This window comes from Leopardus geoffroyi, chromosome A1 (genome assembly GCF_018350155.1).
Source record: "Leopardus geoffroyi isolate Oge1 chromosome A1, O.geoffroyi_Oge1_pat1.0, whole genome shotgun sequence".
Taxonomy (NCBI): domain Eukaryota; kingdom Metazoa; phylum Chordata; class Mammalia; order Carnivora; family Felidae; genus Leopardus; species Leopardus geoffroyi.
This window is the reverse complement of record NC_059326.1, coordinates 210,365,817-210,380,788: the sequence shown is the minus strand read 5'-3', so window position 1 is coordinate 210,380,788 and position 14,972 is coordinate 210,365,817. Positions and strand designations below refer to the sequence as shown.

At 39.2% G+C, this 14,972-nt stretch overlaps 1 protein-coding gene across 2 annotated transcripts in view; it reads right to left on the bottom strand.

Moving 5' to 3' along the window:
- Positions 1-14,972, bottom strand: part of RANBP3L (RAN binding protein 3 like) — a 289,492-nt gene that overhangs the window by 40,184 nt on the left and 234,336 nt on the right. Inside the window, exon 1 of one of the 2 annotated variants that reach the window (XM_045440177.1) lies at positions 5,966-6,694. The exons of the other annotated variant lie outside the window; for it this stretch is intronic. Coding sequence (XP_045296133.1) covers positions 5,966-6,056 — 91 coding nt within the window. The 5' untranslated portion in view covers positions 6,057-6,694. Of the gene's footprint in view, positions 1-5,965; positions 6,695-14,972 lie in introns of those variants that run through there. 2 annotated transcript variants of the gene reach the window in all.

Sequence of the window (14,972 nt, the reverse complement as noted above, 5' to 3'; positions counted from 1 at the left end):
TGCAGGGTTCCTTCCTCTGATCCTCGTTTATTTAGCCATGCATCACCCAAAAGATGTCATGTTGTCTATGCCATTTCACTGTTTTAGAATCACAAAGAAGGAAAGCTAATACAAATCTATTTTGAGAAGCATAATGTGCGTATCTCACATTATCTTTTCATATAAAAGGCATTATTTCATTGTTTGCCACCGCTGGGTTTCCTTTCTCATGGTTGTATCTTCATTCCTTAGCACTTAAATGTTTTAAGTGTTCTAAATATATTCATAAATGTTCACAGAGTATTTTCAAGGGAAATAGTGCATTTGCGGCAATCTAAATATAATTTGTGTTTTATGGTTTAGACTCAGAGCAAATTTGGTCTCACAGTAAACATGCCCCACTTAGCCTTTATATTTATATTTACTAAGTTCAAAGCTAAATTAAGTGCCTTCTGAAACCCTCAAGAGGAGTGTGGCCAAAATACACAGAATGAGGATTAATGCAGCAGGGTCACAATATTATGGAGTCAAATCACTTTTTCTTTCACCCAAAAAGTTGAAAAACTACCATTAGCTGAGTTCTTATTACTGAATTCCTCAAAAAAGCACATGACAGAAAATAAACTTGGGCAGAAAAACTTGCATTTCTGGTGTCTAATATAGCTCCCAGCTCTTGGTAAAAACTGTACTGAATAAATAAGTGGTTGAGGGCGTTAATCTGTGTTCCTTGACTTGCAGGAAACTGTCTTAACATTAAGAAAAGAATTCATCCTGAAAATGACAGCCAAAATGTGATGTAATAAAGAATAGATTTGGTTTTAGCTCTCCATTCCTTGCACCGAGCTTGAAAAACCCTCTGAATTTCCTAACTGATGGCCATTTGTCTTTGTCATGCTAACGAGGAAACTCAAGGGAGAGGCTGGCCACACCAAAAAGAACAAGGTTGTATAGGGTTGGGCCTTCTAGCCCTACTTTCCATTTCCAACCTCCAGAGAGGGAAGAGAGATTGAAGCCAGAGTTCAATCATAGTCACTGATTTAATCAATCATGCAAATGTAGCGAGATCCCATGTGGAAACTCTGGACGCCATGCTTACTGGAGCTTCCTGGCTGATGATCTTACTGATGTCCTGAGAGAGTGGGATACCCTGACTCCATGTGCTCAGAAACCCCCGACACTGCCTTATGTATCTGTTCAGCTGGCTGTTCATTTGTATCCTTTATAATAAAATGGTGATCATAAGTATAGGGCTTTCTTGAGTTCTGTGAGTCATTCTAGCAAATTTTCAAACCTGGGAGAGTTGTGGGAAGCCTTAAATTTGTAGTCATCCAGGCAGAAATGGAGGTGGCTTGGAGACACCTGAAATTTGTAGCTAGCATTTAAGTGGATCGGTCTCTTGAGACTGAGCCCCTAACTTCTGGAGTCTTCATTAACTCTGGATAATGACAGAATTTAATTAAATTGTAGTACACCCAGTTGGTGTCAGAACAAGAAAAATCAGAAGGAACACTAATGCATCTTTTTTTTTTTTTTTTTTTTTAATTTTTTTTCAACGTTTATTTATTTTGGGGACAGAGAGAGACAGAGCATGAACGGGGGAGGGGCAGAGAGAGAGGGAGACACAGAATTGGAAACAGGCTCCAGGCTCTGAGCCATCAGCCCAGAGCCTGACGCGGGGCTCGAACTCACGGACCGCGAGATCGTGACCTGGCTGAAGTCGGACGCTTAACCGACTGCGCCACCCAGGCGCCCCATTAATGCATCTTGAATATCTGCAGAGAAGTTTCTCTGATATGGATCAATAAAAAAAAATTAAACATTGCATCTCAAAAATCATGGATTTTATGAGATAGCTATATATGAGCATGAGCAAGGGAGGGGCAAAGAGAGAGAGGGAGACACAGAATCCAAAGCAGGCTCCAGGCTCTGAGTTGTCAGTGTAGAGCCCAATGCAGGGCTCAAACTCACAAGCTGTGAGATCGTGACCTGAGCTGAAGTTGGACACTTCACCAACTGAGTCACTCAGGTGCCCCTGGATGAGATTTACATTTAAACTGGTGGACTGTGAGTAAAGCAGATTGCCCTCCAGAATGTTGGTGGGTCTCATCCTCAGCTAAAGGCCTGGATATAAAAAAGACTGACCTGCCCTGAGCAAGAGGGAATTCTGCCAGCAGACCACTTTCAGATTTCAACTGTAATGTTGGTCAGCAATTTGCCTGGGACTCCAGCCTGGTGGCCCACACAGTGCATTTTGGACTTTCCATCTTCCCTAATTGTGTGAGGCAATCTCTTAAAATAAATTTTGATCTCTCTCTATCTATCTATACACACACACACACACACACACATCCTAGAGATTCTGTTTTTCTGGAGAACCTTGACCTGACTATTGTAAGAATTAAATAAGATAATGTATTGAGAATTGTGTAATTTTTAAAGCATTCTAAAAATTTACTTTGTGAATTTTAAAGCATATAAACATAAATATGGTTTATAAAACATAAGTATGGTTAAGTCTACATGTAATGTGAACTGAACTTTGTTGAGGCTTTGTAGACATATAAGTTAATGTTTATAAATGTGATCTCAGATCAATGTTACAGATAAATGGATTTGAACTATCACAGAAGAATCTATAAAGACAGCAACAAGTAGGGAGAGAAGCCTACTGGATTCCTGTGCTGGACTGTTTAGCATCTGCTGCTGTAGAATGTAAATACTATGGGGACTGGAAACCATAGTTTAGTTGGCTTGGTTCAACTGATGTACCATGTCTGGCACAGTGCTTTGCATAGTCGTTGTTCAGATAGTTGCTAAACAATAAGTGACTTTTATCTAAATGATCACCCAAAAAGTACAATTTTATAACATAAAGCACTTCAGCATATAGCAGGGAGGGTTAGAAAGTACCTATGTGTTGAATCTGGTTATGCCCTCTGAAGAGTTAAATGCCAATTAATCATGGTCTGTATATTAAAAAGCTGGAACTTTGGTGTGGTTGGGGGGGTGGGGGGGAGGGTAGGCCAAAGCCACAAACTCAGAATGCCTCCATAAACAAATCCATAGCCAGACCTCACTCTCTGAAACCAATCGCTTTGCTTTCTTGGACCTCTGCTGAACTTTGCATAACAGCAAGGTGCCAATGTAGCTTGGAGGAAAAAAAATCAAGGCCACTATACTCAATGAATACTTTTAAACTCCAGAAGAGTAACTGAATGCTACTCAGCAGCATAGCAAACACTGCCCAGTGTCACTTGTCAATTCAGATCTCTAGATGACAGTTCTTGTAGCAGTCAATGCTGTTGAACGCTGTTCTCAATTGCATTCACATGCTTTACAACCTTATGGATTGTGGTTTCTGGGGACTGATATTTTGAGACTCAGTTGTGGAAGAATATGGTTGCTTTCAAAATATTCTAGGCAAAACTTCAGTCTGAGAAAAAAAGACTAGACTTCTAGTCTTCTTGGTATTTTGGGAAGTATGTCATCATAATGATTTTTCCAGTCTCCTCTGGGTATGGCCAATAAAGGAAGAGAACATTAAGACAGCCTGCCTTAAATTAAAACCACAGCAGCATAGTATTTTCCACTTTGAAAACTGGGGAAAAATAAAAATAATATCCAATATTACTGAGAATATACCCCTATACTGCTGATTGGAGGGCCAACTGTCAAAAAATAAGCAAACAAACCAACAAAAAAAACCCCACAACAACAAAAATCTTAAAGGGGCGCCTGGGTGGCTCAGTCGGTTGGGCGTCCGACTTCGGTTCAGGTCACGATCTCACGGTCCGTGAGTTCGAGCCCCACGTCAGGCTCTGGGCTGATGGCTCAGAGCCTGGAGCCTGCTTCCGATTCTGTGTCTCCCTCTCTCTCTGCCCCTCCCCCGTTCATGCTCTGTCTCTCTCTGTCCCAAAAATAAATAAACGTTAAAAAAAAAAATTTTTTTTTAAACATATATATCCTTTGACCTCTCAATTCCACCACTTAGAATGTATCCCAAGAAAATAATCTTACCTCTGCAATGATTTATCCATTTGCTTAGGTTAAACACAATGTTGTTTGTAAAAGGGAAAAAATAGAAATAAAATACATGTCTAATCATAGAGAATTGCCTAAAGGAATTTTACTACATCCATTTAAGGAAGAGCATACAACTGCTAAAAACAAGGCTGCAGAGGGGCACCTGGGTGACTCGGTCGAGCACCGGACTCTTGATTTGGGCTCAGGTCATGATTTCAGGGTCATGGGATCGAGCCCAGTGTCGGTCTCCATGCTGAATGTGGAGCCTTCTTGGGATTCTCTCTCTCCCTCTCTCTTTGCCCCTTCTCTGCTTATGCACTCATGCTCTCTCTCTTTCTCAAAAATAAATTTAAATGAATGAATGAATGAATGAATGAATAAATAAATAGCTAAAATAAGGTTGTAGAAGAATATATGCGCATGAATGATGACATGGAAATTTGTTCATAATCAAATATTAAATTAAAAAGCAGTTCATACAATGTTATATATAAAATAACTCTATTTTGTTTAAAAATCAAGCAAAAAAGTACGTTGTACATGGGCACAGAAGAAAAGGCTGGAAGACTATGCACTAAAGGGTTAAGAACAACACTCTCTGGATGGTGATTTTTAACCATCTCCTCTATGCTCCCCCTGGCAAATTTTATATAATAAATATTACATTAGCAATTGGAGTGGGGAAGTAGCTTTAAACATTTCAAACAAAATGAACAGCCAACAAAAACCTATGATGGACTAGCGTTTACTAACAGAAGAGCACAACTTTTATAGTGCTATGATTAAACTCTGGCACATTCCAGGACTTTACATGCTAAAGGAGTTAGTTTAAAATGACTTATTTCAGCCCTGATGATACCAAACGGTCTCAAAAGTTTTTGCTGTTTCCATTTATTATAAAGTATTTTCTACCCCCACTATGGTAAGCCTTGTACAGCGTGAAGTCCAGGAACTAATGCAAGAAAGTGGCCTGACACCTTCATGCAAACGTTAGCACACAGGTGCCACCTTGGAAATGGGAGTTTCAGCCCGTTAGCCAGCTCTGTCTATGCCACTAAAATCTAAAACCGTGTCTGTGGAAAAGTAAATAAAGAGCTTGCAGCCTAGATCCCTACATAGACAGATCCATCAGTGGTTATTAAGGGCAAGTTAGAAATGTCCGGGGCCAATCCTTAACCTCTGGGGAGTGATGATGTCATCTGTGACAGCACCCTGCCTTTTTTTCAAGTGTCCTTTGCTGTCCGTGCCAGAATGGGTTGGAAAGATCATCTTGTCTATTCATGTCAGCCATCTGCCACTAATTGATGCAGCTGGCTGGGTAGTGGATTTGAAATTTTAAAAAAGACTGATGGTGAAAATGGCTGCCAGGTAGATAGCTTAGTCTGAATGAGTGCCCATCATGTGAAATGTGACACTTTTCACTGTCTTTCTCCAGCTGTTCCTACATCGTAACAGGGAAAGAGCCAAGAATATATTTATTTTTCCCACAAATGAGTGAGTCAGAGATCCAGGCAAAATTAGGCTTCAACTTTAAATCCAAAAGTGTGCCATTAGTGGCAGGACAGGGAAGATAGTTCCAGTGTAACATAAAGCTTATCTCAGCAAATTCCCCTTGTAGCTGATTTAGCCTTCCCTGGATGGGTGTTTTGAATTACACAAATATAGCATACTCTAGAAAAACAACAGTGGCTGGAAGTCTCAGCACATAAGCCTGAGAAGGACAAGTCCAAGGAATAGCATTCTTGACAGTCTCCTATAGTCCTTTAAAAACCAGGAGTGAACCCAAGTTAACTCACCCTTATGCATCACTATTATGTCTATTCTCAGAGTTAAAAAAAAAAAAAAAAATCAAAGATTATAAAGCATCTTCCAACCAGAGATTCCCCAGGCACTTCCCCAGCCTACCATTCCTCCTGGAATGCAAATGGCCAGGTCACAGAACGCGTTAGCCTGGCTGACTCACCTTGCTGTCGCTGGTCTTCTGGAAGCTTCAGTTTACAGGTATAAAAACTGTTAAACAGGTGCCTGCTGTCTTTTCTCTGTGCAGTAGACATGGTGCTGGCAATACGGCTGTGGTTCCAGTATCACTAGGACATTTCCTTCCCCTGGTTAGTCACCTAAAATGGTCTTCACCAGACACCCAGAGCCACAGAGGTACATGCAGATCCTGTCCTTGAGTGTAAAACATTTACTTCTCTAATAAACTTCCAAGTGCTTTCTAGTCATGGTTCTTGAAATAAATATTGACCAATATAACTTCCCCTACATACAAAGATGCCAATTCATTTGGATAAAAGCACAGCTTAATTCGTCTTTCATTTCAAAGTACTTTGAAGCTTTCCCCTTTACAGTGTAAAATCCTACAAAGTAACTATTTCTAACCAATTACAGTTTTGGCAATGTTTTGACCCATCTGCTGACACGAAACCTAATGCCTCTAGTATTTCGAGAGGACTGCTAGAATAAGATACACAAAATTTAAAAAGTGCTGCTGAGTTAAATCCAGTGATTTCCAAGCCTGGTCTGAGTTACCCTCTGTGACAGCTGAAAGTGAACAGTTCTTAAAGGAAGCTGAAGGAGGAGGGGCCGAGGGAGCTAGGCTGATTAGCATAAAGAGGCAGGCAAGAAATGGCATTGGAGTTGCTTTGAATAATAGTGACCAAAGCAGGGATTCTAAAAAGATGCCCTGATGTTATAGTCACCACGTTTCTGACCTGTGCTACTTTGTAATTAGAACAAAAGCTCAAGGCAGGGGTTTATACTGCATGGATGTTCATTTGCACATGCAACATCTGAAGGGTATAAGCGGAACTGGTAATGAGCTCATGGAAATATACTGCTGGGACTTTCAGTTTCTGTAAACACCTCTGAGTCTTCAGAAGGGGGCAGTTATAGAGCAGCCTGCCTGCCAACGCAACTATTTGGAGTTCTGGAAGACAAATAAACACATAAAACATTATCTTCCCAGAAATCTACCTCTGATTCCCTTTAGACTCTCCATGTCTACTTCTAGGTCACAAAACAAAGAGATTTCCAGTGGTTTCTTATGTTGAAATAGCATATTTCATTGAAATATTCATTGAAATAATAGCATAGTTAATTACTGTTTAAGAACAAACCCTAAACACCTTTTATTTAACTCAGAAGCTGTTATCCCTGAAATTGTAATGAACGTTACTAGATGCTGCCCTTCAAGATTCCACAGCTCTTTGTAGATTCTGAACGGAGGTGGTGGGCCAGGATGAAGGAGAAAGGCAGAGTGCTTAGCCTCAAAGTCTGAGCTCCACAGCTTCCTGGGCGCACTTGGAAATTGGTGCTAAGCTTGAAACCCTAACTAGAAGGTTACCTCTTTGCCGGATCTGGATGGGTGTTCTTCCACTTTGAGGCGATGAACAATTCCCCAAACATACTCTGACTTATAAAAACCCTTGTGATATGTGTGATTGTTCTTTCATAATTGCCATGACTTATTAAACCACGTTTATTATTTTAATAGTCTACCTGTTTTGGGCCCCTCACAGTACAACAGGTTATAGAAGTATCTAGCTACTTTGAAAGAGATTCCAATTGTTAGAGAAACATAGTTTCTGCTTTAACGGTTGGCATTTATCTCCTGCTTCACAGCAGTCATGGCAGAAGGCTGAAGCATTTTCTTCCAGAGTGACATAAAGCTATCAACATTCTATCAAGTTATGGACCTCACTGATAAGCATATTATTATATAGGTAAGTCAAATAACCCATAAAACTGTAAGTCAGCCCTTGAGAGAAATAATTCTTTTAAAAAAAAGTTTTATAGTGAGAAATTTAAATATATATATATATGTGTGTATATATATGTGTATATATATATGTGTGTGTGTGTGTGTATATATATATATATATATATATATATATATATATATATATACATATGAATAGGTGGAAAGAATAGCATAATAAGCCCTATGTGCCCATCACTTGGATTTAGTCATTATCAATAATTTCAAAACATTTTTACATTTTGTTCAAACTGGACCCAAAGGTCTACACATGGTCTTTGGTTGATATGTCTCATAAGTCTTTTTCACTGTGTAGGATTCCCTCTGAGAGAAAATATTGCATGGGGATTAATATCTTACATTTACCCTGATTTATGTCTGATTTTTCAAGGAAGCCCCTAGACGCCTCCATTCTTCTTACGCTTGGATGTAAAGCTGGGGAGAAGGGGGAAAAGGAATGGTCAGCTGACCACAGAGGCTAAAACAGCCAGCCTTCTAGCCCTGGTGCTCCATTAGTGGACTGTGTAACCTTGAACAAGGTACTTAACATCTCTGAGTTTGTGTCTTCATTTGTCAAATGAAACAAATGTTTGGTAAACAATGCAAGAGGTTATTCAATACTTATTCTGTGAATATAAAGACTTGAGAAAATAAGGAGATTCCTGTTTTGTCTTTGGCTATAGCCTGAGGAGAAAGAAATAGATTTAAAACAAAAAATATGAGTAGGATTTGGGAGTGTATCTGAAAATCTAGGCCCTTGATTTTCCAACCTGGCTGAGCACTGTAATTACTCTGGGAATGTCATAGAGATTCCTGACTCCCAGCTGCAGTGTTGGAGGTACGGGTGGTGTCTGAAATATATATATGCATACATATATATATTTAAACATGGTTTATATTTTATATAAGTATATGATTTTTTTTAGATGGAATATTTATAAAGTCCTCTTGTCCAGGTAAACATGCATAACCTGCTTAAATAGTCTGCTTTGCTCATTCTTTCATTCATTGTATCTCTCCTGAGGGCTGATGACACCAAAAACAAGAATGCTTTAAACTTAGTTTCCAGTGCCACAACATTAGGGAATAGGGATAATCCCCGGGGAGACTTACTGCCTGGTTCCTCTATGTCCCACTGTCGTGCATTATTGAGTCAGCCCTGGGCAGTGACCCTGTGGTTGATTACTTGAGTTACAGAGACTCCTGGGTTCTTACACAGCATATCGAGTCACATTTCTGCTCTGGGAGGAGACTCTGTTTTGACTCACCAATTTCCACTGGAAAAAAGCCAGGATAGCTGAAAGTAATATGTAATAGGAATATGTAAAATAATATCAGCTCTATCAGCCATAGTTAGAATCAGTTATAATAAGCCATACCCTTATTTTTCAGAAACACTACCAAGTTAGTAGCTCATAATGGGCATATTATACTTTCCTTTTTGCTTGTAAATAAAAGCAAAGAGTCAGAGTATAGAAAGTGAAGTCTGGTTGGGTCAAAAAACAAGTGAATAATATTTGGCATTTTTTACTTGCAATTTGATTAAAGATGAGTTAGAATTTTTATGAAACTCGAGCTTATTCCCTTACCAACTCGCTGTGATGTCAAAAAGATGCCACTGTTGAATGGCATGTTACAGGTAAATAATTGATCTTCTCAACGACTGCGTTTGGGATGGATATGGGAAAAATGATATTTTATGATTAGAACTTATAGCTCAGAAAGCATAGTGCTTGGTTAAATAATATGAATGGTACTAAGTTTATAGGCGAGTTTTCTTTTTTCAGTTGAACCATGTTTAAGAAGCAGGAACATATGCCTTGGACATTAGTATGCAAGTGAGTTATTTAATTAATAACCTGCCTTGTTTCAAAAGTGTTTATGATAGTGTATATCTACTCTTCGAAAGTGTTCAGAGTGCTTTGAATGACAAGTATAAGTAAAAAGCAGCAGTATTACATTTATCACTCTTATCCTCAAAGAATAGGATAAAAGACCCCTAACATGCAAACATGAAAACATGAAGCCCTGGCCAGAGCCTCACTACAACCCCTAAAGCACTGCAGCGATTATTACATGGCCATTTTAGTTCAATACTCATGAACTAGTGTTAAGACTTTAGAATTTCTATTGATTTTAAATAACAGATCCTCTGCTCCTTTATAACATTCCCTGGTAGATTTTTTTTGTAAGATCACGCTTCCTTCCATCAAAGACATTGTGGACGAGAATGTCGAGTTTCAGGCTCTCACAATGGCTTATGTAACATGCTTATCATAAAGCTCATCAAGGCAGGCTTTTGTGACTGTCTAGAGTTGTGTTACTCTAAGTCACTGTATGTTTTTAGCTCAAAGAATTTCTCGGGTAGCACAGTTGGCTGGATTCCCATAATTGCTATTTGTTAAAACATGGGAGATGCAAATGGTTGTATTAGAGGTTGTTCTGCTTGAACGCTTGTTCCTTCCTCTCTACGAATTGAGGAGGCGACACTGGCATAGCACCAAACTGCTTACCTATTCAAGGTGCTCACACTCTGAAATTGCCACCATTGATCTTTAATCCATTGAACATCAACATTCGGGTCTTGGTTATCAGAAATATTGCCTCACTCCATAAACATTGCCTTGGCATTTGAAGCAAAATTAATTTTGGCCCTTTCACAGATGAGCCTCCTATCTGGCTGCAACAGGGCTCCCTCTGGAGGTCAGCAGAGTCCAAGGTCAGTTAGCAAAATAGCCTTGGCCTCAGCACAAAATAAACCCATGTCTTCAGAATGGGGTCTTGTATTAGTGAGCTCAGGAAATGCTTATCTGCGTCTGAAGTTGTAGGAAAGTTACCTGATTATTTTCCTACGGGTGAAATGTGATTGTTGCTATGTGCTGGTATTTAATCTCTGTAGCTGTACATTTTTTCTGTCTTTATAGCCAAAGTGAAAACAAGACAAAATAAAACCAAAGGGCAGAAAAATGCAGAGTTTTATTTTGTTTGTTTTCAGTGGCAAGGAAACTGGAGTACGGTGGTTCTGGTTCCATAATGTCCACCATCTGGGTAGGATCAAATGATTCTACAGAATCTGAACTCCACCTAAAAATGTTTGAAGTACATGGGCATGAGGTCAATGGGTTTGCAGCAGAACTGAACTCTTTGAAGGTAAACACTCATTAACTGGGATCATTTCCAAAATAAAGCAAATTAACTTGCACCAGACCAAACTTTTGTTACTTGATATGAATTTACATTCACAGGAATAAAGTAATCACCGAACTATGTTTTTCCCTCCCTACCTCCTTCATACCTTCCTTCTTCCATTAGTTTGTTTATTGGTTCCTTCCTTCCATTCTTCTTTTTCCTTCTCTCTATTTCTTCTTTCACTCATTTTCTTTTATGTTAATTAAATGGAGTATAATGCATTATATTCCATAATATACATCTGGAATCTGCTTCAAAATAATTTGAGTGAGGGAGATATGGAGGGTATAGACAAAATAAGACTTGCCATAAATTCTACTGTATTTTAACTAGTGGTTGTAGGGGAGAGGTGCCTGGAGAAAACAAAGTCACTTCCCTTTCTTCAAATAAGGCTAAAATTTGAAAAATGTATTTTTTGTTCAGTAAAAATAGGAATAGAATCCCAATGTCCTAAGCCATAAGGGATCAGTTCCACTGAAAAGTGTACAGTGGGGACTCAAAGTTTTAAAAACATTTGGGGACAGGGAAAATTGGCTTTCTGTTAATTGGCAAGTGTTCCAGTGGGACTCTGTTTTTGTTGGGATGTATTATGTTGTGTGTACACATATATGGACCAGAGTCTCTGCTGAGTCTATAAGGTTCAGGAAAAAATGGTTGATAAAATCTTGGTTTTTGTCAATTTATCTCAATAAAAGCCTATTGGAATTCCCCCCCCCCCCCCCCGCTCATAAAAAAGACTTGCCATAAATTGATATTTATTAAAACTAAGTGAACACATGAGACATATTATTCCTTCGTTTATGTATTCCTACATATATATATATTTTTTTTTTTAATTTCCATGATTAAAACTTTTAAATATAGTTACTTTTAATGAACCTGATTGAAAGAATACAAGGAATGGGCAATGTGATTTATTAGGACGTGGAGAGAAGCTCTCCACATTTCTTTTCCTATTTAACTTTTTACTCTCTATATTATAAAACATACAAAGATGGGAAATGTTAACATTCATACTGTATTTGTGGAGCAGCATATGAATACCATTTATAAGCAAACAAACCCACATCGGGCTACACTCGGAAACATCTGCTATTGACAAAGGGGCACGATCATTAAGCTCAGAGAGACCTCTGTGGCAGAGGAGAGCCACAAAAGGCTGGGCCTTACGTGAAGATGCCACACTCATTTTTAAATAGGACCAGATGGTCATTTTACTCACTACTTCTCAACCGTACAGATGTTCCCTTCTACACCACTTAAAAAATTTTATTACTATTTTATTTTTAAACTTTCGATTAAAAAAGCAATTGGGTTGTGTGTTATGGGGCTGCTGTAACAAAGTATCATAAACTGATGGCTTATAAACAACTGAAATTCATTTCTCACAGTTCTGGAGCCTGGAAGTCCAAGATCAGGGTGCCAGCATGGTGGGGTTCTGGTGAGGGCTCTCTTCTGGCCTGCAGGCTGCTGACTTCTCACTGTGTCCTCACACAGTGGGAAGAAGGTGAGAGACCTCTCTGGAGTCCCTTTTATGAGGGCACGAATTCCATTCAGGAGGATTCCTTCCTCATGACCTAATCACCTCCTAGAGGCTCCACCTAGCACCATCATATTGGAGGTTACGATTTCAATATTTGAATTTGGGGTTGGGGAGGACACAGACATTCAGTCCGGAACAGGTTGTATTTTCAAGAATGGGAGAGGTTTTAATATAAATCCAGCTCCTTGGCGGGGCATTGGAGAAAAGGTATCTAGGAACTCGTTATATTCCCACATATATGACTTCAGAGGCCTGCTCATGATAGTCAATAAATATTGACTGTTGGACTACAACCACTTCTTGCCTCCCAAACCACACACACACACACACACACACACACACACACACTCCTTATCTCTCTGGCATTCATGACTGGCATGTGAGGATCAGGTTTTGTAGCTCAGACATTGATATGTAGCTTCAAATAACAACAGCACCTAGTGAGCTGTAGGGTGGGGACTCCCTGAACAGTTGTGTCAGAACCAGGGCCACCAAAGCCACTCCTTTGTTGCACAGTGAGGACCCAAAGCGACTGAGGTTGAAGAAGATGGAAGGGTCAGAATACAGGATCCTGCTCATTGTCTCAGGGGTCCAGTTGGGTAAATCAAGAAAGAATCAACCTTCTACTTCTGATCTTTTAAATTGTTTCTCAATTCAGAGGAGCTTGAAGCTCTCCCAGGAACTCTGCAGTCTACCTAGACTTAAGTGTTATTGGTACAATGAAATAAAACTCCTGGTATGTTTTCTTGTATATTACATACATCAGCTGTCAGCAAACATACACTTCTTCACTGTCAGCTTTCCAAAGTAAGCCCATGTAGATAGTCAATCCTAAAAAACATTTAAAGAAGACAATAGAGAAAGGAACTTTCAAACTTACTTACAAAAAAAGACTAATTAAAATAACAAGCTGAGCACACACTTCAAAATCCATTCAGAAAATATGAAAAGTCATACAAAGGGGTATGTAAAAAATATAGGTGATGCTCATTAAAGTGTCACCTTTATGTACATGCCATCATTGGATGAAAAATTACGAGGACTTCTAAGAAGATTTAAAAAGGGGGGGGGGTGGAATCTGAACAATAGAGTGGAATAAACCATAGTAAGAGAAATTTGGCATCAATAAAGATGAGTAACACGGACAACGAGCATGTATTAACGAGAAAACTGCATGTGGAAGAGTAATGTTTATCCACAGGATAAATCCTGATAATTTAAGAATGTAGGTTATCTGCTTGGAAAAGTCTTCTAAGCAGGGCCCAGAAAGAGAAGTAGAGCTGAAAGTAACCTAAGACCGTCCCCTTTCCCCTTCCACCCAGAAAGAGACTGGAAAGAAATGTACTGAAGCCTTCCATACCCAAAGTCCTCCTTTGTGGTAATTGGAGGATATCTTCAGGCTGCCTGTCTGCTTTATATCCATGAACCCAAAAGACTGTCAATACAACCAGGGCACTTATACAAAACATGCAGTCAACCCCTAGGAGAATCTGCTGGGGGAAAAAAGACTCACACACCTACAGAGGAAAATCATGCTAAGTCTCCATACAAGTCAACCTAAACCTTCACTCATAAATGTGAATGACCAATGTAAGATCATTAGATATTTGAGGAAAACCAATACAAGTAAGGAAAAGGACCAGATGAGCCAACAGAATAGATGACCTTGGAAAAACGAAATAGAAATAATGCAGGAAATGAAAGAGAACTTAAAAAAATAATTTGTTAGTGTCCTTAGAACAGAAAGGATATTACGTCCATAATATATGAACAGGTTGCCATCACAAACTGAGTTGCCAGGACACTAGAAAAATTCTTGGTAATTAGAAATATGATTGCCCAAAAAACCTCACACCTCAATTAAAAAGTGAACTAAATAATGAACCTGATTAAAGATAGAATTAGTCATATAGAAGATAAAGTAATGGAAATTTCGAGAACCCAGAGCAAAATGACAAAAATTTTGAACAAGTTGAAACATGAAAAGTCTGTCTAGGAGGTCCATGTATACTCCTCAGCTGACTAGCTGTGACCTTGGGCAAGTTGCATGACACTAACACCCAGTGTTAAGTGTGTGTTTACTGTTTTCCAGCACTGTTTTAAGTCCTTACACATGTTAACCCATCTAATCCCCTCGGCAGTCCTCTGTAGGCTGTCCTTCCATTTGCCATCATCTACTCCTACATTCTTGATTTGAGGAGCTGGATGTTCTGTAGTACTTTCACCTGATAAATTAATTTCTTTATAAAGTACCAAATAAGGGACATAGAGAGTCCACAACCTACCATTCATCCTCTCTTTTGAAATATTGGCCAGGGATCCCCTCTCTGCCTCCCTGCAAATATTGTTGCATCTGTGGTAGAGTCAAAACACACAAGCAGCCAGTCATAAAGCCAAGAAGTGTTGGAGGCAAGAAGCCATGCCAAAGAGGTAGTGGTGATGTGTGGACATGTGGTTTTTCCCTAAACAGGGCTTCAA